This window comes from Phoxinus phoxinus (genome assembly GCF_949152265.1).
Source record: "Phoxinus phoxinus genome assembly, chromosome: 14".
Lineage (NCBI taxonomy): Eukaryota > Metazoa > Chordata > Actinopteri > Cypriniformes > Leuciscidae > Phoxinus > Phoxinus phoxinus.
Window position 1 is genome coordinate 25,229,281 of NC_136889.1, and position 27,541 is coordinate 25,256,821.

At 44.6% G+C, this 27,541-nt stretch overlaps 1 protein-coding gene and 1 long non-coding RNA gene across 2 annotated transcripts; both read right to left on the minus strand.

Annotated features, from left to right (window-relative positions):
- Positions 1–2,319: 2,319 nt before the first annotated feature.
- On the minus strand, positions 2,320–3,769 carry LOC307011029. The gene is made up of 3 exons (XR_013800336.1): positions 3,456–3,769; positions 3,219–3,287; positions 2,320–2,812 (listed from the first exon to the last, which is right to left on the minus strand). It is a non-coding gene; the product is annotated as an uncharacterized lncRNA (long non-coding RNA).
- A 6,905-nt stretch (positions 3,770–10,674) lies between these two features.
- LOC307010116 (uncharacterized protein) lies at positions 10,675–13,514 on the minus strand. The gene is made up of 2 exons (XM_079634516.1): positions 11,787–13,514; positions 10,675–11,572 (listed from the first exon to the last, which is right to left on the minus strand). The coding sequence occupies exons 1-2, from the start codon at positions 13,325–13,327 to the stop codon at positions 11,086–11,088; spliced, it is 2,028 nt and encodes a 675-aa protein (XP_079490642.1). The 5' UTR covers positions 13,328–13,514; the 3' UTR covers positions 10,675–11,085.
- Positions 13,515–27,541: the final 14,027 nt, after the last annotated feature.

Genomic DNA, 27,541 nt, shown 5'->3' on the forward strand with positions numbered 1-27,541 from the left:
GCGCCTGCTAGCTGAGACGTGCATTCCATGGCTGTCTCGATTTGCAGCGCTATCTCCACAGCTCTGCTTAAAGTCAAATCGTCTGCTTCTAGTAACAGCTTTTCTCTTGTTTTCTCACACGATGTCCCCTCAATGAACTGGTCCCGAAGTATTTGATCTTGCAAAACCCCATAGTCACACAAGCGCGCCATGTCTTTTAAGTTTGTCACGTAGCTTCGAACAGACTCACCGGGTCGTTGCAGGCGCCTCCGAAGTTTATACCGACGGAGTAAAGTCCTTTGGTGGCCAGTGAAATGGGTCGTCAAGAGGGTAACTGCAGCATCATAGTCGTTGGGCGTCCCAAGATTGCGAAAAATGCGTTGCCCCTCCACTCCCAGACAATGGCGGAGGAGCGCCATTTTCCTCTTGTCAGTAATGTCATCAAAGCCTAAAGCGTCCAGGTAGACTGTGAAACTCTCCAGCCAGTTTGCCCATGGAACTGGAGGATCTCCGGGGACGGCAAGAAAGTGTGCAGGTGGGGGTAAACCAAATTCAGCCATCCTCGTCGCCAATCTTATGTTTACCAAAGAGCCGAGACACACACAGAATCTGTATTACATACTTTTTTACTGAACTCCTTTTTTTCACACACCAACGCATGCGCACACCGTAAACATCACGCAGCTGATTCCATAACAACCAACACAACTAGTTTACTTCATAATCGTAGTCCCCTTGATTTTCCCTAGCAGTGTGTAAATAAATGATTTTAGTTAATTATGTGAACACAACAATTTAATATTCAACAATATTATAGATCTGCCTTAAAGGTGGATGATGATGAAATTGTTTTTTTTGTATTATTTTCATGTTATCACTGTGAAGCTGCTTTGATACAATCTGTATTGTAAAAAGCGCTATATAAATAAAGATGACTTGACTTGACTTGACTAGTTTGTTGTTTCTCCAAACTTTCAGTCCAGCCATTAATCACTCTGAGCTACTTGCCTCCTTCACTTATGATCAGCTCTTAAAAACCTTTTTTCAGTTCAAATATCAGGGTTTTTATTGGTCCGTTTACGGAAAATATTAAAATTTTTAATATTTTATATTTTAATATATATAATTATATTAAAAATATTATATTTTTATTGGCTACCGGAATGCCGGTCAAAGATTTGAATATCAATTAAAATTGTACTCAGTAACGAAATATGATTTTACAAGTAGCGAAGTAGATTACTTAGCTTAATATCTACTTGAGTACAAGTCAAATTACAGATTTAAAAATATACTCAAAAAAGTACCCGAAAAAACTACTTAATTACAGTATTGTGAGTAGTTGTAATTCGTTACTTCCACCTTGCAGAAACTACATCATGTAGATTAACAGGATTTTTCACCCATTGTATCATCCGCCAGGCAAAATCTGCAAGGTATGAGATATCATCCATGTCCATAGCATGAAAGGAGCTGGATAAGGTCAGGCCCCTAAACTTAGGGGCACCGCTAATGATTGAATTGACTTTTATGAAGGAACAGATAAACAGAGATGAGCAACACCCACACCATCATCCTGGCCCAAAGCGAGACAGGAAATGACACCGGATAGACTTATGCCCATGCAGACTGGTGGCCAGGGGCCAGGCCACAGCGGGAAAACGTGGGAAACAGGAGACAGGGTGATTGACAAGCCCAAAAGGCCATAAATTAACAGAGGTTTGGATTTAAAAGTGGGTGTGAGTGAAAGAGTGTGAGGGGGAAAGCGCTTGTGTCTGTCCTTGATTATACATGGTTGTATAACCACTAATGTGGGAATGGGTTTTGTTGCATGCATTTTCATACTGTGTGTGTGTGTGTGTGTGTGTGTGTGTGTGTGTGTGTGTGTGTGTGTGTGTGTGTGTGTGTGTGTGTGCAAACAAAATTTGGCTGTCCAAAAAAGTTTTGTAACATCCTGTCCCAGTTCCATGAAGGGATGGTAGGTCGTGTGACCGAAGGTGGTCAGGAGTCAGAGCCTTTTAGAGTATGTGTCACAGGTCGAGGTGGGCCAAGCCAGACTGCACCCACCCCTAGACCAGGATCACCCTGAGGAGCGTGTCAAAGGAGGAGGCAGGAGACAGGAATAAAAAGAATGACAGGCTTTATTAAATATAAAAACAATTTGAAAATCCTAATCTAAAATTCCTCTTCCTTCCTCTTCCCAGGAATCCAAGGCAAGTGGGGGGTCAGGCTCACTTCCTTCTAGCGCTGGTGCCAACTCGCAGTGGTAGGTACTGAACAGGTGGGTATCGCAGGTGAGTAATTGAGTCAAGCTTACTTCCTTCTGGTGCTGGTGCCAACTCACAGTGGTAGATACTGAACAGGTGGGTATCACAGGTGAGTGGGGGGTCAGGCTTACTTCCTTCTGGCACTGGTGCCAACTCCCAGTGGTAGGTACTAAACAGGTGGGTATCGCAGGTAAGTAAATGAGTCAGGCTTACTTCATTCTGGCTCTGGTGCCAACTCACTGAACAGGTGAGTATCACAGGTGAGTATCGCAGGGGAGTAGGTGGATCAGGGCTCACAGGAGTTGTAAAGGGTGGGCACTTCGCACCATACAGGTGGGTTTCAGGGCTACAGCAGACTCAAGTCGCAAGCGGAGCGGGGCTTTGGCTGGCACAGACAGAATCAACACTTCAAATAGAGGTGAATAGCTCTCACATGGGTGGCAGGAGACAGAGTCAATAGCTGAACAGGGCTTTCACTGGGACAGACAGCATTCAAACTTCAAGCAGAGGTAAACAGTTCTCACGTGGGTTGCAGGGGACAAAGTCACAAGCTGAGCGGGCGTTCACTGGAACAGACGGAGTCAACGCTTCAAATAGAGGTGAACAGCTCTCACGTTGGTGGTAGGAGACAGAGTCATAAGCTGAGCAGGGCTTTCACTGGGGCAGACAGCACACAAACTTCAAGCAGAGGTAAACAGTTCTCACGTGTGTTGCAGGGGACAAAGTCACAAGCTGAGCGACGTTCGCTGGAACAGACGGAATCAACACTTCAAATAGAGGTGAACAGCTCTCACATTGGTGGTAGGAGACAGAGTCATAAGCTGAGCAGGGCTTTCACTGGAGCAGACAGCACACAAACTTCAAGCAGAGGTAACCAGTTCTCACGTGTGTTGCAGGGGACACAGTCACAAGCTGAGCGACGTTCACTGGAACAGACAGCATAAACTTCAAGCAGAGGAAAACAGTTCTCACGTGTAGTGTGCGCACGGGGGCTTTTCCTTCTGACATCCAACAGGTGACTGCAATCGATCTTGCTAGACTCTTATGATGGACGGTAGACCAGCATAACTCATGGGGAGTGCACGGCGATAAAAGGTAAATCTTCCACACACACACAACAGTCCAATTCCAAACATGCAACGTGATGGGAAACGTCAATTTCAGCACTACAAATCCACTCTTCAAGTGCAAAGTAAGGCCAACACTCACCCAGAGGTCTCGATCTGAAGAGCCGATGATAGTCAGAGTTGGGACAGATGCGGTGAATAATTTCCTCACCACTACAAGCGGCTTCACTTCGCTGGTTTCAATGGCCGAGGGGGAGGCTAGAGATCGACAAGGAATCAGTCTATTTCACTCAGTGCGATGTATACAACGTGATCCAAGCACTTCAAACCAGTATCCAATTTAGTGTAGAAAACATGCGTTTATGAGATTCAATTTGTCAATCACTCATCTCACTCTTTCCCAGTCCAGACGACGAATTCCACTCTTCAAAACTGCCCTCGGATCCCACAAGCAACACTCCTCTTCTTTCACGATGATCCTTCAGCTGCAACACTCTACAAACATTTCCCAACGGGAGAGAACCACACCAGATCGACGGGGGAAGACAAAGAAATAACAACACAACACGGAGAGAGAACACACAGCCTTCTCTTTCTCTTGTGTTTTATCCTCTCCAAACACTGGCGCCACCTCAATCAGGCACTCAAAGTGAAGTCCCCGCACCTGTTGCCAATCTGCCATTTAGTTGTCATGACGACAGACACACACACAAGCCCGGGGACAGTGTTACACTAAAAGTGTCCCGGCGGGAACACTTCTCTGATGGGATTAGTTCCGGGGATTATTTGTCACCCCGTGACATATGCACTGGGGTAAGACAAGGGTGTGTGCTGGCACCTGTACTTTTTAACATCTACCTTCTATGTGTCACAAAGCTTCTGCGTGAAATGGGATCACTGTTGACTTCAGGCTGGATGGAAACCTCTTCAATATTCGAAGGTTCCAGGCCATCACCAAGATCTCAGCGATGCAGGTCCTTGAGTTGCAGTATGCTGACGACTGCGTGCTCGTAGCACATACTCCAGAAGACCTGCAAATTATCCTTGCTGCTGCTGTGAAGACCTATAGCAGATTCGGCTTGTCAGTTAATACCACCAAAACTGAAGTGATATGCCAATGGAGGCACAGCCCTACACCTACTATGCCTGTTTTCACCATAGAACAACAACCACTTACAGTAGTGCCATCCTTTAAGTATCTAGGCAGCATTGTATCAGAAGATTGCAATCTCGACTATGAAATAAAAAATCGGATAAGGCAAGCCTCTGCAGCCTTTGGCAAACTTCGACGCAAGGTCTTTCAAAATAAGCACCTTCAATTGTGCACTAAAGTTACCATCTATAAAGCTGTTTGCATCACCACTCTTCTTTACAGCTGTGAAGCCTGGGTCATATACAGTCATCACTTAAGGTTGCTGGAGCGTTTCCATATAAGGTGCTTGCAGCGAATCCTGGGAATCACATGCTATGACCATGTACCACATTCGGAAGTGCTTGCTAGAACAAACTGCAAGAGTATGGAGGCAACAGTCACTGAACATCAACTACGCTGGCTTGGGCATGTTATCAGGCTGCCTCAAGATACCAACAAATCCTTTATGGTCAGCTCCATCAGGGCCGCCGTTCTGCAGGGGGGCAGAAAAAGCGGTACAAGGACCAACTAAAAACATCACTAGGAAAGTGTCAAATTAATCCATCATGCCTGGAAGAATTGGCAGCAAACTGAACCACCTGGAAGCAGCTCTGCCACACAGGAGTAGAGCAGCTGGAATCTGAGAGAAATATAAGGAAACATCAAAAAAGACTACGGAGACATACAACCATGCCTGCCCCTACAAACTCAGACTTTACATGCTCAATATGTCATAAAATTTGTGGATCAAGGATTGGACTCTACAGTCATGAAAGAGTACACCGCAAATGAGGTGGAATGTCATCATCGGATACGATGGACTACCAAAGAAGAAGAAGTGTGTGTGTGTGTGTGTGTGTGTAAGAGGTTAAAGTATGTGTGTTATTGCTGACTCCAGTACTCTGCTCTGATTGTTGGATGACTGCTAGGTGTTGACAGGTTTCTGTTATATTATGACCCCATGGCGAACAAGCATGATAGAACGGGTTGTGTGTGTTTTGTGAGTCTGTAGCCTATACGTGTGTAGTTGTGTGAGAGAATTCTGCTGGCAGGAGATGTTGGGTGAATACCCGCATTTGGGATGGGCTGGCAAGTATGTCCCATTAAGGGAAAATTCAATTAAAAACTTTTCCTTGGCTAAACTGGATTCAGGGAAAAATTGTGGAACAGCACAAAGGATATCCCGTGTGTGCGATAGTGAATCTTTCCCATTGTTTTTACCTTGACATAACAACATTTAATAATAAATAAATAAAAATGTTTTTTTTGTTCAGTCATTAAATGTAATGTAACTTCAGATACAGAAAAATATTTACACTTAATGTAGAAAATATGAGTGGTACTTCCCCATAAACTCATTGCCATAATGCCAGTATTCTGCCATAAAGATGTTTCTGAGTGTTTTTAGCGTGTTGCTATACAGTTGCTAGGGTGTTCTTCTTCTGCGACTAATTTATGAGTATTACTACTGGACACGCTAACTGGTGCATTTAATTACAAGCACATGCACAGTTCAGACACGCGAATGTAGATGGCATAAGTGCACGGATATAGATGGACAACTGTCACGGGACGGGGGAATCAAAGACGGCAGGCAGAGATGAAGGATCCAAATGCAGGGAGATTTTAATGAAAATAAACAATCATAACTTACGTCAAGAACAAAATAACACTGAGAAAAACATAGAAACCACGGGGAACTGGAGACACCTGCATGACATGAAACAACGACCAACAGAGAACCAGAGAAAACAAGGGCTATTTAAACAAAGTGGTAAACAAGCTTAACAAGGGAAAATGACACACCTGGAGCAGACTAATGAAAATGTAAAAGACTACAAAACTACAACCTGGCCACAGGAAACAGTACAAAGGGAAAGAATACAGAAACAGACACAAAGAAACTACAAAATAAAAGTCCCACAGAGCACAAGACACAGAAGCAGATCTGACGGACAACTACAGCATTTAAACATGGATAGCCTATAGCACTTTCTGTAGAATTTTCATAAAAAAATACTTGAATAACCCTGCATTGCTGTTCACCAGCATAATATATGTTTTGCATACTGGGACCAGCAAGGGGTGCTGGTTTCTGGTTTGAACTACCAGAACTACAGGCGCTGGTCATAAAATTAGAATATCATCAAAAAGTTGATTTATTTCAAGAATTCAACTTAACAGGTGAAACTAATATATTACATAGACTCATTACATGCAAATTGAGATATTTCAAGCCTTTATTTGTTATAATTTTGATGATTATGGCTTACAGCTTATGAAACCCACGAAATCACGAAATTTTTAAGAGAAACAAGATGGCGCCGCTGTGGTTGGCTTGCCGTCTGTTACTCATCCTTTTACTAAACTTTCTTCCAACTTGCTATGCACTTTTGACGTATGATCGTCAAACATTACTGAACATTCGTACCTCTATTCCTGCGGGGGAAAAGGCCGCTGTTGATTGTTTCTCCTACGAACCGCACGGATCTGTGCCTTTGGACATACCAATCTGTATACGCCGCTGGCCTCTCGATCTTGCCCGGAGAAAGCGCAGGAGGAAACGAGGGAAACGGGCCAGCCCGGTCTCACCCCAAAACGTCATATACTGACGGGTCTTGACCATACGTCAACATACGACGAAAAGGGTACCCCTATAACGTCAATATGAGACGCAGACATAAGCGCACCAGCAGCGCCTCCTAGCGGTACCCTAACGCATACCTAAACCCAACCATACCCGAATCGTCACACATGGACGTTAAAGGGTACCCTTTTCGGCGTATGTTGCCGTATGGTCAAGACCCGTCAGTATGTGACGTTTTGGGGTGAGACTGTGTTAAACGGGCTGGGATATCCATCCGATGGAAAGCACACCTGCGAGCTGGCCGTGGTCACGCTGTCCGCGGCTCGTTGGATCTCCCCCCGTGCTGGCTTCGCCTCATTCACCCTGCAAGTGATTCGTTGGGTGGTAAAAGATCCGACTCTGTCAACATTCGCGTTCTTCATGCGCGTCACAGAGGGGTGATTCATTCGAATCTTCGCCCATTGAACAGAGCTCGCACACTCAACGTCATCACCTCACCAAAAATGGCTTTGATTAATGCTCGGTCTTTGGTGAATAAGACGTTTTTACTGAACGATTTTTTCTCCTCGAATGAGTTGGACTTCTTGTTTATCACGGAATCTTGGACACAGGTGGGAGATTTAAGCCCTTTTACTGAACTGGTTCCAAATGACTGCTCGTTTTTTAATTCACCTCGTCAAGATGGACGGGGGGGTGGCTTGGTGACTGTCTTAAAACAATCCTTTCTCGCCCACTGTAAAATGATTTCTGCAAAGGTCTTCTCCAGTTTTGAAGTGCAGTTATTAAGGCTTGAGTGGAATGGCCCTATTCTGCTAGCAGTCTTGTACCGCCCTCCTCAGCTTGTAAAGGATTTGATTCTTGAATTTACAGAACTAATGGGGGACATTACTACTAACTTCGATCGCTTTTTAATTGTAGGTGATTTTAATATTCACGTGTGTTGTCCTTCAAATAACCTTTCGAAGGAATCTTATTGAGTCCTTCAACTTAAAACAGTGGATAACTTCTCCTACCCACATCCATGGCCACACCCTGGACTTAGTGCTTACCCATGGTTTACCTCATTTAATGATTGTACAGCACTTTGGTCAGTCCTGTGACTGTTGAAATGTGCTTTATAAATAAACAAACTCAAACTCAAATCAAAATCCCAGAAAATTAGAATATGACATGAAATCAAACAGTAATTACACAGTAATACCATGGTCATTGAACCAGGTTTTGGTTCTTTTGGCAGTGTGGGCAGGTGCAAATCCTAAATATTAAAGGGTGAATTGTTACAAGTGTTTAATCACACTAAGAGTTAGGGATTGTCTTAACCCTTTAACTGTCACCGTCCCGTATACGGGACACCTACGTTTACCTCACTATATTACAATTAAATCCTAAATTAATCATGACAAACTATATATCGTTGGAAAGGTCTAAGACTCCTTAATAGATATTTCAGCACTGTTTTCTGTTACAAATTATGCAGGAACAGTAATAGATGAATTTATGACAAGAGCGCACCTCAAAAAAATCGACATCATAACAGGAGTTCTGACCTTTGTCACAAAAAGTAGACGCACACACTTTTAATATTTGAAATGTTGGTTTTCATGCTAAAAATTAATAATAAAACATATAATCTAGTATTTGTCAATAAAAAAAATGATAAAATAATATTACCTTCTAAAAAGTATCATATATATATTATCCTCTAAAATATAATATTATCTTTTTTATCGCCTTTTTTTATTACATTTCATATTTTAGTAGTTATCATAAATTAGGTATCATTTGAAAGCTTACGATCTCAGAATTCATCCTGTGAAAACTGTTTTGAAATTGGACATTGTGTTACCATAGAAACATTACTCTAAATTATTTTATCAGGCTCCTCCCCTTTTGGGCATTATTATGTTTCATAATTTATGATCAAAATATTTTCTAATCTTGACAAAACACATATTGTCAGAAAGGTCTGAGTCTCAAGGTTCCATATTTTGTGACAGAAGTGATATTTGGACAGAAATGTATACATTTTTTTATGGCAGAATGCATACAGTTAAATTCAATGGAATTCAATGACACCCGGAGGCTATTTTTGGTATTACGCCTAAACAAAATCTCATGGGAACTTCAATTTTTATGATATCAACTTCAAATTTGGAACACAACTTGGTTAGATTTATGGCTTTTATTTTATAGTAATTTAATAGTAAAAAATATTTTGTAAAATATATATTTTATATAAAAGAAAAATATTAAATAAATTATATTTGATTTAATGTAAATTTAAACTTCCATAACTTTTTCATACTTTAATTTTTTGAAGTTCTTTCACTTCAGCAATAATCTGCAATTTTTTCCCTTTAAAACAAGACCAAACTTAGGTCTATACTCCAAAGCATTCTTGAATTACAGCCATTTAAGCTTGAATAGTGCATTTTAATTTCCATTCTCAAAAAGGGGGGTGACAGCTAAAGGGTTAAGAGATGGTGAGAATTAAGGTCTCAATAATACAACATCCATTTATAATTTTGATAAATATACACTGAGTATGCTGTTTTTATTACTGTTTTAGAATGTACTACAATACATTGAGGTGCAAATACACTACTTGCATTAGGTATAAATAACATCTAAAACTTAAATTTACACTCTGTGCAAAGAAAATAATTTTTTGTTATTTACATTTGTTGTAAATAGCACCTATCACTATTTACACTTATTAGCAACTATTTGCTTTTGCAAATAGACTCTGCAAAAAAAATATTTTATCAGTCTGTTCTTCTCTTTTCAAAAACAAGATGGAAAAAGATGGCAAGACAGAACATCCTAATGCCTTGAAATGCTGTGTTAGCATAATAGGCCTTGGAAAAGGTACTGTATACTTTTATTCTTACAGGTCTGCAGAAGGGCTGACGAGTCGATTAGCCACCAGTGGTCATTGTATTGCCCTTTTTGGCCCAACTTGTAATTCCATTAACTCCTGAGGTTCTGAGAATCTCATTGTAAGGACTACCCATTGGCCCAACGACGGAATCCAAAGGTGTGGGCGAAGGGATAATGCGTGTACAGTATATCTTTGTTATGCGTGTACAGTGTACAGATCTCCAGTGAAGTTCACTTAATTTATTAGAATTTAGTTTGAGTATTACTTTAGCTCTACGCTTAATCTGACACCAGTTTCAAGTGATAATCAAATTTAGATTGTGTTTCTTATTAGAAAATAGTCATAAATATTGATTATGAATTAATTTAGATCTTTGGTTATTCTGAGTATCCCATACTTTCAATTATTCATTCATTAAGGGACCCAATAACAGCTGATCAAAAGTAAAATTGTTATTTAATTTAGATCTTTGATTATTCTGAGTTTCTTATCTTTCATTTATTTATTTATTCATTTTGGACCCAATGCCTTCTTAATCTTTCTAATATTACCAATGACTGCAATGAAATCAAGACCATTTTACCAATCGCACTGAGACATCTAAAATGATACCAAACATGAAAAGGAAAAACAATAGATTCACAAGATACATCATAAGTGATATATGCATTCTTAGTGAACTGTTAGTGACTTGACTCAGGGGGAGAGGGGACGAGGGAGAGGGGGATTGTCACGGAATGGTAAAAAGTGAAGCGAGGATTCAAGTGCAAAAGGAATATTTATTAAGTAAATAAAAACCAAAACCAAAACTACAAACAAAACCTCCCCATGGGGGGGAAAACGAGACGGGCATAAAACAGGAATTAGCAACACAAGGGAACATAGACAACGAACCAGCAACAGGACTACAAACACAGGGAGACTAAATAGGGGAACAAACAAAGGAGGGTAACGAGCAGGACAGGTGGGACAAATAAACCAATAATCAGATAACAAGGGGGAGGGACCAGACAATGACAAGAGCACATGGCCCCAAAACAACAAAACACCCATGTGCATCACAAGACAGGACAGACATGTGACATTACCCCCTCCCTACGGAGCGGCTACCAGACGCTCCATAAGACCAGGGCGGGACGGGAGGGACAGACCAGGGCAGGGCGGACAGTTCATCAGGCGGCCAGGGCGAAACTGAAGACCCCTCGGGCGGCCAGGGCGGTGAAGACCCCTCGGGCGGCCAGGGCGTTGAAGACCCCTCGGGCGGCCAGGGCGGTGAAGACCCCTCGGGCGGCCAGGGCGGTGAAGACCCCTCGGGCGGCCAGGGCGGTGAAGACCCCTCGGGCGGCCAGGGCGGTGAAGACCCCTCGGGCGGCCAGGGCGGTGAAGACCCCTCGGGCGGCCAGGGCGGTGAAGACCCCTCGGGCGGCCAGGGCGGTGAAGACCCCTCGGGCGGCCAGGGCGGTGAAGACCCCTCGGGCGGCCAGGGCGGTGAAGACCCTCGGGCGGCCAGGGCGGTGAAGACCCCTCGGGCGGCCAGGGCAGTGAAGACCCCTCGGGCGGCCAGGGCGGTGAAGACCCCTCGGGCGGCCAGGGCGGTGAAGACCCCTCGGGCGGCCAGGGCGGTCAAGACCCCTCGGGCGGCCAGGGCGGTCAAGACCCCTCGGGCGGCCAGGGCGGTCAAGACCCCTCGGGCGGCCAGGGCGGTCAAGACCCCTCGGGCGGCCAGGGCGGTCAAGACCCCTCGGGCGGCCAGGGCAGTGAAGACCCCTCGGGCGGCCAGGGCAGTGAAGACCCCTCGGGCGGCCAGGGCGGTGAAGACCCCTCGGGCGGCCACGGCGAAGACGACCCCTCGGGCGGCCACGGCGAAGACGACCCCTCGGGCGGCCACGGCGAAGACGACCCCTCGGGCGGCGACGGCGAAGACGACCCCTCGGGCGGCCACGGCGGAGACAACCACGGCGGAGACCTTCCCTCAGGTGGCCAGGGCGGATCCGACTGTGCAGGCGGCCGGGACGGGGCAGGTCCTTCGGGCGGCCATGGCAGAGACGACCAGGGCGAAGACGACCACTCGGGCGAGCATGGCTCAGGAACAGCAACAGACACCACCGGCTCAGGAACAGCAACAGACACCACCGGCTCAGGAACAGCAACAGACACCACCGGCTCAGGAACAGCAACAGACACCACCGGCTCAGGAACAGCAACAGACACCACCGGCTCAGGAACAGCAACAGACACCACCGGCTCAGGAACAGCAACAGACACCACCGGCTCAGGAACAGCAACAGACACCACCGGATCAGGAACAGCAACAGACACCACCGGATCAGGAACAGCAACCGGATCAGGAACCGGGGCGAGCAGCTCGGGCGGGGCCGGCAGGGCGAGCCACCTGGGTGACGAGGCAGGGATGGCAGTTACCTCCGGGCTGGTCTCTGGGTTAGAAACCACCGGACGGTCCGTTGAAGAGTCCTTTCCCCTTCTCCTCTTCCGTCTCCGGACCACCGGAATCGGAACCACCAGCTCCGGCTCTGGAACAGCAGACACTGGCTCCGGCTCTGGAACAGCAGACACTGGCTCCGGCTCTGGAACAGCAGACACTGGCTCCGGCTCTGGAACAGCAGACACTGGCTCCGGCTCTGGAACAGCAGACACTGGCTCCGGCTCTGGAACAGCAGACACTGGCTCCGGCTCTGGAACAGCAGACACTGGCTCCGGCTCTGGAACAGCAGACACTGGCTCCGGCTCTGGAACAGCAGACACTGGCTCCGGCTCTGGAACAGCAGACACTGGCTCCGGCTCTGGAACAGCAGACACTGGCTCCGGCTCTGGAACAGCAGACACTGGCTCCGGCTCTGGAACAGCAGACACTGGCTCCGGCTCTGGAACAGCAGACACTGGCTCCGGCTCTGGAACAGCAGACACCCCCGAAGTCGGGTCCTCCCAGACCGCCGATTTAGGGGAAGAAACAGGAGCCTTCCTCCTCCTGCGCTTGCGAGGGTGAGGTGGTGTAACAATGACTGCCTCTGGAGAAGCTGCAGCAATAACTGCCACTTCTGGGGGAACTGCAGCTTCTACAGTCACTTCTGGGGAGACTGCAACCACCTTAGCTGGAGGATTATCCTGACGATCCAGGGAATTCACAAATTTCTCAAACGTCAAATGGTCCAGCGCTCTCATTATCCCGAAGTTGATGGGCTCATCAAGGGCGTAATTAAACAAGTCTTTAAGAGCCGCGTCACCAAGCCTCAGTCCCTCTGCAGCCACGCTGAACCTCAGGGCAAACTCCCTCATGTCGCTCCCCTGTTGACGGAGGGAAGTTAAATTGCTGAACTTCACTATGCGCTCGTACTGTGGGCAGGAGACAGGAGATATCGGTGGATGGCGTGAGTTCTTCCTCTGCTGAATCCTCATAATGGCTGGTTCGTTCTGTCACGGAATGGTAAAAAGTGAAGCGAGGATTCAAGTGCAAAAGGAATATTTATTAAGTAAATAAAAAGCAAAACCAAAACTACAAACAAAACCTCCCCATGGGGGGGAAAACGAGACGGGCATAAAACAGGAATTAGCAACACAAGGGAACATAGACAACGAACCAGCAACAGGACTACAAACACAGGGAGACTAAATAGGGGAACAAACAAAGGAGGGTAACGAGCAGGACAGGTGGGACAAATAAACCAATAATCAGATAACAAGGGGGAGGGACCAGACAATGACAAGAGCACATGGCCCCAAAACAACAAAACACCCATGTGCATCACAAGACAGGACAGACATGTGACAGGGATGCAGAGATAAGGGAAAAGTGTTTGGACAGGACAATGTCTTATGCTCTGTCTTTGCGATGTTCTGTCCAGGGTGCGTTTTATGGCTTTATTGCAGGGTGAGTTTTATTTTAACAGGAAAACTCTTTACTCCACATCTGTGTCTCCACCACCCTTGCAGATTTGTCTTCTCCATGTCAAGGGATAGTCCCTAAATATAGAGTGCATCAAGGTCAGCGGCTATTTTCTTCTACTTAGAGTGGCCGTATGTAAGACCATAGGCGTAATTGTATGGGGGGACAGGGGGACACGTCCCCCCCAATATTCAAAGAAAGGACAATTTGTCCCCCCCAATATTTGATCATACTGTATGATTGATTATGCTGGCAATATCGATCTGCAAATACGTCTTTTTTTCCAGCTCCGAAAATATAAAATCGCGGCCGGTCCATTTCCCAAATCCATTCGACTGGCCTTACTTACAGATTTCGCGCTCCTAACTCTTCTTCTGTTTGTTTTTTCCTAACTCACTGAAGGTGCACGAGCTACTAAAGGTATAGGGAAAACATGACATGGATTTCAGGAGAAATAGGTTTTTGTTAATGTATATTAGGCTACATGAACAAAAACCTATTCCTTTTGAAATTCATGTCATGTTTTCCCTATACCTTTAGTAGCCCGTGCACCGTCAGTGAGTTAGCAAAAAACAAACAGAAGAAGAGTTAAGAGTGCGAAATCTGTAAGTAAGGCCAGTCGAATGGATTTGGCACATATCTATGAATGGTAAATATCCTGTATTTGGCTGACATAATCCCTTAGATAACGAATAATAGGAACTACTGTATGAGCCTACATTGGCCTACAAACTGTATTTATTTTATACAACGGTTAAATTAACAATAAAGTTAACATTTGTGTGTTACTTTTTCAGCACAATATTGTTTGTTTCCCCCTTTATTTCGCCGACGAGAATTTCATAATGAAACTGTAGTCCAACAGACAGCGATTTTTTTTTTTTAAACTGAAATCCGCGTTTTGAAGGAATCATTTGATTCAATGAATGAATCGGCAAATCGGTTGAATAAATGACTCCAACAACTCGCTTATTAAGACAGTGACTTACTGCCACTTACTGGCGGGTTTAGTTTCATATTTAATTAATAGCTTTATTTATGCAATTGCAAATTAAGTGTAAATATATAATGCCAGTTCGGATGCCGCTTCTGTGTCACCTCTGCACTGCAAGGATGGATTTTAATTTAATTATTTAATTTGACAGTGGTGCTGTGTTATTCTAATAGAATTTAATTTGAATGTTAGAATTTGACATAAAAGGTGATGCATACCTCTAAATACGTTTAGAAATAATTTCCATATTTAGGTGAAAATGCCCCTGGAAATCAATTTAAGGAGGCAAATATTGCCCCTTAATAAAAATTGTTAATTTCAGTCACTACTGTGAACTGACCACTGCATAGATTAATATGTTAAATATGAATATCTTTGTGAGTCTGCTGTCAACAACAGGCCTAAACCAGCCATGGTACCAGTACAAAATCAGTAAAATATCATGTAATGGTATTATCAACAAAACTTTGAAAATATAGAGATATATTTTTGTTAATATTGCACACCCCTAATGTACAGTATTAATTTTGATTTCTTCAGGTCTTAAAAAGGTCTTAAAAAGCCTTAAATTTGACTTTAAAAAATGTGCAGATACCCTGATTAGTACATAGCCTAACTGTTTTACTGTCATTGCTCAAGACTTGATATTAGAAAATTGTTATCCTGTAACAGTAATTTAATCAAAATGTGGCTATATGTTTATAGAAGAATATAAGAGAGAGATCACTGGCCGCTTTGTTGTCAATCCAGGCTTGATGCCGATGCTGTAATCATTACAGGGTGAGTATACGTTGGTTAGACGATCCGATGTAATAAAATTCCTTGTTGTGTAGTACAATTACAAACATTCGGACTCTGACGTTTATTTTATTTTGATTAAAAAAATGTGTGCATGCGCCAACACAAAAAGTCCCACAGCTGTCCCCCCCAATGTGTGATTGACAATTTCGCCCTTGTGTAAGACGGTGTTATCAGTAAACAGATACTATGCTTTTCAGGTTCAAATGAACAGATAATATCATTATCTGAAGTTTTATCAAGGTTGTTTGAGAACGGAAGAACAAAAGCTATCGTTTTGTATGTTTACACGGTTGTAGTAGGTTATCTTTGTTCCTGTCACTGCACATTTTCACAGTCTACAGTTAAAGAACAAAGTATTATATTGATATGGCAGAATAATTGTTGATTATTTTGATGAATTTAAACTGTTTATTGAGTATTGGTGATCATTTTACTGTTGACGCAGTTTTATAACCCATTTAAAGCTACAATATGTAATTTCTTTCTTTCTAGGGGTCGCTAACCTCTTACAATAACAAAGGCATAGGTTGATGATGCATTAAAGGTACAATATATCATATTTGTGCATTAAAATATCCCAAAATCACAAGGCCAGTGTTATATATTTTGTTAAGTTGATTACTTACAATATCCCAAATGTTTCCAACTATTTTTAAATCGTGAGAAAATTGCTATTTTAACCAAGGAAACGGGGTGTGTGAGCAGGGGTGAGCTGGGAGTCGCCAGTCAATGGCGTCATATCCGCGTTACCCTCGGTTTCTGCTCGTACTGCGTGGAGTCTTGGACAAATGCGGAAGTTGTAGTTGTAGCGTCTATCAAGCATCAAACGTTAGCTTGTTTCGTGCAGTCGTTATGGAACACAATTATTCTTTACCGATTGCAGCTGGTTCTGTCGACAAAGACAAGTCCCATAAGCGTAGGCCTACGGGTCAATTTTATATATTCCAAATGTAGCATTCGGTAATAGTTATGTTTATGTAAGGAAAGTATTATTGCTTTAGGCTTGTGTTTAGTTTATTGACATTGTTTATCACGTCTGGTGTTTATGGCCATGTAAATAAATATAGCATGTGTTTGTCACAGTGTCTGGTTTGTGTATTCCTGGTGTCCACTAGAGGTCTTCTTCCCCACGGTGTCATCCACATTATAACTACATTTCCCATAATCCTTTGTCTGTTACCCATCAATGTTCATTTCACACAGCTGTTCCCTGTCTTCATTGTTCCTAGCTGTTCCTTGTTAGTGTCTGTGTATAAGTACCCTGTCTGTCTCAGTTCATGTCACGGAGTCCTTGTTTTATGTCACCACACTTCGTTGTCTGCCAGTTCGTGTCTGTTTCTTGTTTTCTTGGACTGACTTGTTGGATTTATGACCTTTGCCTGGACTGTTGTGAGTACGGATTAACCTAATAAATTACTGCATTTGGATCTTACCTTTTCCCGTGTGTGCGTCGTGACAGTGTTAACCATAAAGATGAATCCGTCTTTTGGCAAGTGATGTGGGTATGTTCGAATGTACTTTTACAACAATTGTTTAGAACACGTAAAACTGCGCAGCGTTATCACAACAATGAATTCGACAAATACAGTAACATGATATTGATAACCAATTTAGTATTAAACCTTACTTTTGCGGTTAATTCATTTTAATGAAAAATGCAACATGTCGTTAGATTGTTTCAAAGCAGCTTTACAGTGATAATGTCTAAATGGATGGACGGATGGATGGATGGATAGACAGATTAACAAACAGACACTTGAAGTGCTGTGCTGGTAAAAAAAATACATTTAATTTATTATTTTATTATGTAATTTTTTATAATATTTATTTAACACCCATTAAAATTGGATGGATGGACGGATGGACGGACGGACGGATGGGCAGACGGATATACCGGTATATAAATAGAAAATCGAATAAAATTAAAAAGTATAGCTATCTGACAAGCACATTAAACATTGCGTTTAATGTCATTAAACGCAACATTTATAAAATAGAACTTTACCTCATCCATGAACATGATTTTTCGATTCCCGTCTGACTGATTTACATCCACGGTGGAGTTAAAAATGACAGTTCCCATCATTTCACGCTCCTTCACATCGTCATTAAGCTACGCTGTTGTTGTTGTTTGGAATGTAGCGCCCTCTAGCGGCAGAAAATATTGCATATTGTACCTTTAAGAGGAATTATGGAACTTGTCGTCATGCTGAAGGATCTAATAATGTTAATGGATGAGTGAATACATTGATGTTTTTAACATGACTGTGGTATGAAGCAAGTCGCGATTGCTAATGAGAGACAGATATGGAAGTAAAAAAACATTTCAAGTACTGCAATTCAACAGGCTTTTTTGTTTCAAAAACATTATTTTACTTCCATAGACAGATATTAGCGCCACACGCGAGTTACACAGATATAAAGGAATGAGGACATTTAATTCTACCAAACTACCCACAAGTGCTGAATTAATACTCACACAGGTCAGTTTATTAGACAAATTAAACTTAGGTAACACAGCGCTGTTTGACTTGGTCTACATACTGATACAGAATAACATAATGATCAAATTTTAACATTTCATCATGTTAGGCTATATAACCAGAGCCGGACAGTAACGGAGTACATTTACTTGAGTACAGTACTTAAGTACAATTTTGAGGGATCTGTACTTTACTCGAGTATCATTTTTGGGGAGTACTCATGACTTTACTCAAGTACATTTGAGAGGCAAATATTGTACTCTTTACTCCACTACATTTCTATTCATAACCGTGAGTACTGAGTACCTGATACTTCTTCTAAAAAAAAAAAATTAAAAAAAACTCGGAAACCCTATATTTGTTGTTTCCCTCTCAAACGTGACTGAATTGTGCAGACAGCCTATCAGCAATCACCTTTCAGAGGTGTGGTTCAGAGGTGTGTCAGAACATTGCTATATTGCCTTCTTTGCTGGTTTAGGTTTATTGATTTGATTGATGAATAAACAGAGAAACTTACATGTACACACAATTGTTAGTTCAAATGTGGGTGCAAAAAATCCATTAAAACTCTAGCAGAGGTATGTTAGAGCGTTGCCATTGTCCTATTGCCTTGTGGGCAAGTGCGAAATGTTAAATATAGCAACGTGGTAAAAAGATGAAAATTACTTGATTTTACTTTAATTCCTTTTACATTATCCAAGGTATTAACATTAAAAATTTTCATAACTCCATGTAGAACGTTTCTGTACATAAATGTAAGCATTGTGGCAGTAGTAATGCAATATTTAGAAAATGTACTCTTGATATTTAAGTGCTTTTAAAAACGTACTCGGTTACTAACGTAACCTCGGTTCTCTCTAGAGAGAGGAACGAGTACTGCGTAGAACTACGCTAGGGGGAAATCCTTTTCCACGAGAATACTGAAGCCAAAAAATTATCCTTAATTTTTGTAATAATGTAAAACGCGTTGCCGCAGCATACAGACATAGGCGAGACAGCTCGCGCGCCGATTGGCTGCTCTGCGGGCAACTGCTTGAGCCTATCGAGCGAGACCTAGAGTGACGTCACACCCAATGAGGGCGCTTCGCTCCGCCGAAACGGGGCGTGGCTTAGGGCTATAAATTGCGCCCATAGGGCTCAACTCTCTGATTTTTAACAGTGAAGCAACCAGAGTGCATGCACGGCAGGATACGAAGTACTCGTTCCTCTCTCTAGAGAGAACCAGGGTTACGTTAGTAACCGAGTACGTTCTCTTACGAGAGATACTCTCGTACTGCGTAGAACTACGCTAGGGGAACCTAATGTAAGTGCATGCAGGGATCCAACACCATAGACCCAAGGGCGAACAGTGCACACAGGGAATCCCGAAAGAAGTGGGCTTCAGCTACTATCTTCCGTATATGGCAGCTTAGAGCAGCCTTGCTATTCACAATATCCATAAACACAAGACTGATACATTTCAGTCTAACAAATTAGGCCATACTAGACCGACAGTACCCTGGCTTGCAGTGCGGGAACCTCTAGGTTATAAAACCTTATAAATGTAGACTGGGAGGCCCAGCCTGCCGCCATAGAGATATCTTGTAAGGCAATCCCACTTGACCAGGCCCACGATGAAGCCATGCCTCTCGTGGAGTGCGCTCTGACACCCAAAGGACATTGTATGCCCTTGGTTGTGTAAGCTAGCGCTATTGCGTCCACAATCCATCTGGATAGGCTCTGTTTCGAAGCGGCTAGTCCCTTAGAACGCCCACTGAACGAAACAAAGAGCTGCTCCCTCTTTCTGAAAACAGACGAGCGAGACACATAAGCTTTTAATGCTCTGACCGGGCAGAGAAAGCTTTCATCCACATTTCCCCCAGTGACTGGTAGGGCAGACAGGGATATGACCTGCGCCCTAAACGGTGTATTCAGGGATTTCGGAATATAACCGTGCTTAGGTTTGAGTATAACCCTAGAGTCATTAGGCCCAAACTCTATGCACGTTGCACTCACCGAGAGCGCGTGCAAGTCCCCTATGCGTTTTTAAGATCAATCTCCTGCAAAGGCTCAAAAGGATGACCTTTCATGGCTTCCAGAACCGTAGAAAGGTCCCATATAGGGAATGTGGGAGGTCTGGGAGGATTCAGTCTCCTAGCTCCTCTGAGGAACCGAATGACTAAATCGTTCCTTCCTATAGACTGGCCAAGCGCTGTCTCAGAGAACGCTGCTATGGCCGCCACATATACTTTGAGCGTGGAAAGGGACCTGCCCTTATCCAGCTCTTTGTAGCAAGGAGAGGACCTCTGTCACTCCGCAATCCGGGGGTGACACGCCACGAGCTTTGCACCAACCAGAAAACACCAACCATTTAGAGGCGTAGAGACGTCGCGTAGACGGAGCACTGGCCTGCGTGATCGTGTTTAACACTCCCTGTGGGAGGTTAGCGGATACCCGTTGATGGCCCACACATGAAGGGACCACAGTTCCGGGTGAGGATGCCATATCGAGCCATTGGCTTGAGAAAGGAGATCCTTCCTCAGAGGCACTGGCCACGGGGCGGTGCTTTCCAACTGCATCACAACTGGGAACCAAGGCTGGTTCGTCCAAAGTGGCGCCACAAGCAGCACTGAACATCCTTCCTCCCTGATCCGTTCCACCACCTGGGTTAGGAGGGAGACAGGGGGAAAAGCATAGAGAGGACGGCGAGGCCACAAGTAGGCCAGAGCGTCCTTGCTTTCGAGAAAAATTCCAGACAGTGAGCGTTTTCCTGAGATGCGAACAGGTCTACTACAAATTCCGCTCTGCCGAATTTCTTCCACAGCAGCTGTACTGTCTGTGGGTTCAAAGACCATTCTCCTGACGGAACGTGGTTCCTGGACAGCCTGTCTGGTCCTACATTCAGGAGCCCCGGCACGAGAGCAGGTTGCTGCGTGCCCATATCAGGAGGCGTCTAGTTAGCCTGTGCAGGGTCAGGGACCTGAGTCCGCCCTGGCGATTTATGTAGGATACCACTAACATGTTGTCTGAACCAGTACGTGGCACCCCGTTATCAGGGGACGAAAGCGCCTGAGTGCTTTGCTCACTGCTAACATCTCGAGGCAGTTTATATGAAGGAGCTTCTCCCGCTCTGACCATAGGCCAAAAAGCGGTGTGCCCTCGAGCAGCGCTCCCCATCCTGCGTTGGATGCGTCCGTAGACACCACCCTCAGTCTCAAGGAAGTCAGGCTTACACCTGAATGGTACCAGTCTTCCAACCCCCAAGGGCTCAAAGCTGCAATGCTTGACCTTGAGGCGAAGCCGACCGGCGTCCCACGCTCTGTGAGGCACTCTCTCTTTGAGCCAGAACTGCAGCAGGCGCATGCGCAGTAGGCCCAGCTGGAGAACTGATGATGCTGAGGCCATCAGACCTAGCATCCTTTGGAATCTCTTGAGAAGGACTACAGCGCCGCAGTCAAAAAAGCCGACTGCGTGCTGAATATCCAGTGTGCGCTGTGGTGACAGTCGTGCTGTCATCGACAGTGAGTTCAGTTCTATTCCCAGAAACGAAATAGTCTGTTTGGGGAATAGCGAACTCTTTTCCCAGTTCACCGTGAGACCGAGATTCTCGAGGTGATCCAGTAACATAGCTCTGTGCTCCACGATCTCTGTGTGAGATTGGGCTAGAATGAGCCAGCCAAGAATCGTCCAAATAGTTCAGCACTCGAATGCCCCGGAGTTTGAGGGGCGCGAGCGCTGCGTCCATGCACTTCGTAAATGTACGGGGTGCCAGGGACAAGCCGAAAGGCAGGACTGTGTACTGGTATGCCTGACCCTCGAAGGCGAATCTCAAAAATCGCCTGTGATGTGCCGCTATCTGTATTTGAAAATACGCGTCCTTTAGATCTATTGACAAAAACCAGTCTCCTTGGCGAACATGCGCGAGGATTTTTCTGGTCGTGAGCATCCTGAACTGACGCTTCATAAGCGATTTTTTTTTTTGTTCAGTTGTCGCAGATCTAGTGTGGGTCTGAGACCCCCGTCTTTCTTGTGTACCAGGAAGTATCTGCTGTACAGCCCCCCTTCGCTTTGAACTTGAGATAAGGGTTCTATAGCCCCTTTGTTCAGTAGTTTCAGAATCTCGGCTCGAAGTAGATGTGCTACTTTCGATTCTACCGTGGTCTCGACGCACGCCGTGTGTAGGCAAAACTGCAGCGAATAGCCTTCTTTTATGATGTTTAGCACCCATTTTGAAACCCCGGGAAGCTTCGCCCACGCGTCTGCACGGGTTGCTAGGGGCTGAGTGCAAAGCGTGCTCTGATCGGCTCGCGATACAGCGGCTTCGGTGTGCTGTGACGTAAGCGTCGTGCTCGTAACATCTGCAGAATGCCCGCGCTCGACCCCTCTGTGGTGGTTAACCGAGGGCTGGGCGAGTTCCATTGGAACTGTCATGCTTGTGTGTGGACATGGGCGCGGGTCAACGGGCACATTTACCACCTTTATAGCATCGCTCGCCTGAGCAGAGCGCCTGCACACTGGTTTCGTTTTTACAGAAACCGTGTGATATGCAGGAGGTAGCATTAGTGGGCACTGGGATGTGGGCACGTTTGCTACACTTAATGCACAATCGATTTGGGTCGATTTTATGTACGTGAGCCCTGTGTGAGGGGCTGTGCTTATGTGTAGGGATGGGCACAGAATAGTGGGCAGTCTTACTACACATGAAACACCATCGGCCGTGGCCGGGACACCAGAAAATACACTCTTTAAGGGATTTATCTGGGTAGCCGTGAAAACGGCTTTTGTGTGCAGGCAAGCGGGTAATGAAACAGGCTTGTTGGCTGCTAAATACACTGGACCAGTCACTTCTCTTGGGACTGAGAACAACACCGTCGTTTTCCTAGGAGTGCTAGGATGATTTCGGGGCCTCTGGCTTCAACGCGATCTTCGGGCGCGGGGCGGCGGCTGGAAGATCAGGAGCGCGGTCTCGAGCTCTGTGTCTGGCGGCGTTGAGAAGAGGCGTTGTGCGGAGGCTTAGGCTGTGAGCTCTGAGCAGACGGTTTTGCACGGCCTGCTGCAGAGTTGGAGCGCTTCGGGAGGAAGTGCTTCATAGCCTGTGTCACTTTCTGCACCTCAGCGTACCTGTCGGTGAAATCCTTGACCGAGGTTCCAAAGAGGCCAGCAGGGGAAAGAGGCGCATCGAGGAACGCGGTGCGCTCCGCATCCGGCATGTCAGAGAGCGTCAGCCAGAGATGTCTCTCAGACACGGTGAGCACGGCCATGCTCCGTCCTATGGCCTGTGCTGCAGACTTCGAAGCGCGGAGAGCGAGGTCTGTAGCGCTCCTCAGGTCCGCCACACAGATCGCGCCAGGTCCTTTCTCGTCCAGCTTGCGGAGGAGATCAGCCTGGTAGATCTGGAGCAAGGCCATGGTGTGCAGCGCTGACGCAGCCTGTCCGTTAGTGGTGAAAGCGCGGTGGAGCAGGGATGACGTCATGCGGCAAGCCTTTGAGGGCAGCGTCATCTTAGCACGCCGTCCAGCGGAAGTAGCCGTCCGGAAGTAGCCGGCAGGAAGTAGCCGTCCAGTCGGTTGTGGACGGGCTGCTCAGGCGAAACCCAGTAGAGGCTAAGGCACGCCGTGGCCTGAGTGAGCACGCGTACTAGCTCCGCCTCAATGCTCGCTCTCTTTCCCGTCGAAGCACGGGCAGGAGGCGCGAGATCCTCAGAGCTCGTCCAATCCTCACTGCCCGACGCCAGGAGAGAGCAGGAATCCCCTTCTTGTACCATCGCGTCGACTTCGTCCGCGTCGTCGACAGAAGCGGCGGCAGACTGCGGCCGCTGTCCGTCGGGGATCGATGACGACGAAGCCGGTGACGTAGCTCGCAGGCGCACCAGCGAGCTTTGACGGCTGGGAGAAGGTTCCGGGATTCGCTGAGCACGGCGCTTTGTTCACCCAGGCAGGAAACGCACACAAAATGGCGGTCCCCGTCGCTGAGTGTGGCTCTGCACGAGCCGCAGGAAGGCATCTTTAAAAAGACGCGAGCTCTTTTAGAGGAGTGTGCGTCGCACCAGCGAGCACCCACTAGAGAATTCAAAAAAGGATATAGGCGCCGGATAGCGCAGCAGAAAGGCGATGAAGGCGGCGCGGCCATCAGCTTCTCGACTCGTCCCGCTGAGATGCTCTTTCGACGGCGCGGCTTCTCGGATCCAGCGAAGTGATGTCTTCGCTGAATAATTAAAAATCAGAGAGTTGAGCCCTGCGAGTGCAATTTATAGCCCTAAGCCATGTCCGTTTCGGCGGGACGTGACGTGGGAGGGCGCGAAGCGCCCTCATTGGGTGTGACGTCACTCTAGGTCTCGCTCGATAGGCTCAAGCAGTTGCCCGCAGAGCAGCCAATCGGCGAGTGAGCTGTCTCGCCTATGTCTGTATGCTGCGGCAACGCGTTTTACATTATTACAAAAATTAAGGATAATTTTTTGGCTTCAGTATTCTCGTGGAAAAGGATTTTCCCCTAGCGTAGTTCTACGCAGTACGAGAGTATCTCTCGTAAGAGAACAAGTACTTCAGTACTTTTACTTAAGTAGACATCTGACTGTAGTACTTTTACTTGTACTTGAGTAAAATTTAGCAAGGGGTATCTGTACTTTTACTCAAGTAATGAAGCTGTGTACTCTGTCCGCCGCCTCTGTATATAACATTGATTAGTTTTATGTACATTTGATCACCTGTCTAATAAACTACACACAAGAGTGGTTTCTCTGTCAAGTTGAAGTTTGTCATGGACATGGACCTCTCGGCATCTCGAAAACACCAAGCTGATATCGATCCTCGTTTTAGTTCTCATTTTCTCCAAAAGTCTGCTTGCCATGGTCCATAATGTTTGAACGAAACAACAACAGCGCGAGCATGCCGCTAGACGTATGCAGTTGTCCACGTCTGTCGCCATGGTTACTATGGCAGTACGAGCAGAAACCAGGGTTACGTGGATATTACGTCATTGACAGGTGACAAGTGAACAGGGAGTCAGGGACGAGACATTATTTAAAATTGGAATATCTCTGAAATTAAAAAACTTTGGGAACTTTTGGGATATTGTAACTACACAACTGCAGGAAATATATCACACTGTGCAAGTGATTTTTGGATATTTTATCACGAAAATCTTACATATTATAGCTTTAAGGCCACACATTTACAACAACTGAGGGGGTTTTAGGAACCTCCTTTCATTTTGAACCTAAAGGCCTTGATATACTTCAAGCTGTTACAGACAACACTGATCACAGCGACCGAGGACCCAAATGCAGTTTATTGATAGCACAATTCAAAGCCACAGTCCATAAAACTGGCAGATGGTCAGAGCACAATTAATCAGTCCAAACAAACATACAGATCCAGAGGGCAAGACAGGAATGAGAAATCCAGGAGAAGGACATATCAAACAACAGAAAACAAGGAAACACTTAGTAATGCTGTGAAACACAAGTCAAGACTTCACAAAGTTACAAACGACTGAACTTATCGTATAAATAGGCAAAGAGATAATGAGGTTATGAGAAAAAGCTGCACATGATTTCACTGATGACAGACAAAGAACTATGGGAAACTGAGTCCAAGATGGTGGAAGAGCGAGCAGTAAGAGTTCCCTCTGCTGGCGTACAAGTTTACTCGCAGCTGGCGGATGTTTACTCTGGCTGGTAAACACCTTTGAACAACTATTGGTCCTTGGCACTGACTGGAGAGCTGAATTGTGGAGCTAGTGCAAACATATCCAAATCACTATGATCAGATGCTTTCTTAAAGGTGCAGTCTGTAAGAATGACAGCTAATGGTCGAAATAGGTACTGCAGTCCAAATAATAAAAAAACAGAGATTGTTGTTTCCCCCGCCCCCGCCCCCTCCTCCTCTTGATAATTGATAATAAGAGAGAGAATTATAACTATGCAACCGTCTACTACAGTATCGCATCAGACAGTGCATTGTAGTCTCCCTGAGGAAAATTTTAATTCATTCATTGCTATAGTAGAGGAAGAATTGTCTAAACTCGTTAAATCATCTAAATCAACCACATGTATCATAGACCCTATACCGACTAAGCTATCGAAAGAGATGCTTCCAGAGGTCATAGATCCTCTTCTTAACCCTCTGGGGTTGGCAATCACGCCGGCGTGATTTGCTCAATTTTTTTCACATAGCAGCTAAAAAGACTTAAAATACTCCGTAATTTATGGTCATACAGACTTAATATATATGACAAAAGAATCTGTGAGATGTCTACTTTTGTTTGTGTCCACTTACAATCAAAACAAAAGGTTGTGCTTTTGTAAAATAAATTAAACAGGGTGTGCTTTCTGCCTCTCCGTCTCGTGAACTTTTTTTCCGTGAGCACGTCTCTAAACATAAACAAAACTCAGCAAATACTTGCCACACATTTATGAGCTATATATCTTTATAAACCTTTAATTGTGTAGTTTTAAATGATCTGATTCAAAACACGCTCGTTACCTCAAAAACAAATAAGCGCCAAACTTCATCAGTCCTCTGATGTTCGTCGAGTTTGAAAGACGCGCTGTGAGCTTATTGGATTTACATCAGAAGAAGAAGAACGTGATTTGAAGACAAGAAAGATTTTAAGGTAAGAAATAATTCTGAATTATATTAGTGTTATTGTTGCATAAACTTCACATTGCCATTGAACTGTTGTTCGATGCTTCAGTAAATGTTCTTTGAACGCGCTGGGAGTTTGAGTAAGTTGTGCAATGTGTGTTTGAAAAGCAAAATGCACCATGTTTTTACTCCAATCTCATTTCATAACGTCATATCGATTGTAAACATTTGAAGTAACATATGATAATCAATATATTTGATACATATGATAATCAATACATTTTAAAAAGCAATTTTAACCAGAACAAATCTAAAATGTATTCCCAAAATCGTGCAGCCCTAGTTTTTCTTGACATCAGCATATTCACAGGTTTTAATTTTGTTATTATTTTTTTTAGGGATCATATGCCCCACTGATGAGTCCTGCTGACTTTAACATGAGCACAAACATGTTAAAGTGAAAAATCAAACACCTCGGAAATTACAGGTATGTACTATGTTTTAGGAATGGCACAAAGGTGTGTGACTGGTTAAGTCTCTGTCTTTAGTTCAATGTGTTAGATAATGTGCTTTTTGTCATTTGTTGTGTATCTTTGGATTATGTTGTGTTGTAAATAAATCCAAACAACCAAAAAGCCATTCTTTTTTAAATCTCCTCATTCTTTGTGCAAGGTTCCTCATAGGCCCTGAGAGCTCCTAATAGGGCCATTATGGGAGGGTCTTTGTCTTTCTCAGGTGTGAAACACTCAATATTCATGGGTGGTTTACGCATACTCGCATAAAGCTTTCTTACACAAGACATGTCATACACATTTTAAATCAATATATTGTCTTATCTGAATAAGTAGTCAGGGTGAATTTCACATAGTTTTGGAGCAAATATTC

Bases quoted from the DNA above. Each gene is read 5' to 3' on its own strand.
- LOC307010116 (XM_079634516.1), bottom strand. From the start codon at position 13,327: ATGAGGATTCAGCAGAGGAAGAACTCACGCCATCCACCGATATCTCCT. The intron at 11,573-11,786 runs GTCGTCTTCGCC...TGGCCGCCCGAG, and splicing joins TCGCCGTGGCCGCCCGAGGG to GGGTCTTGACCGCCCTGGCC.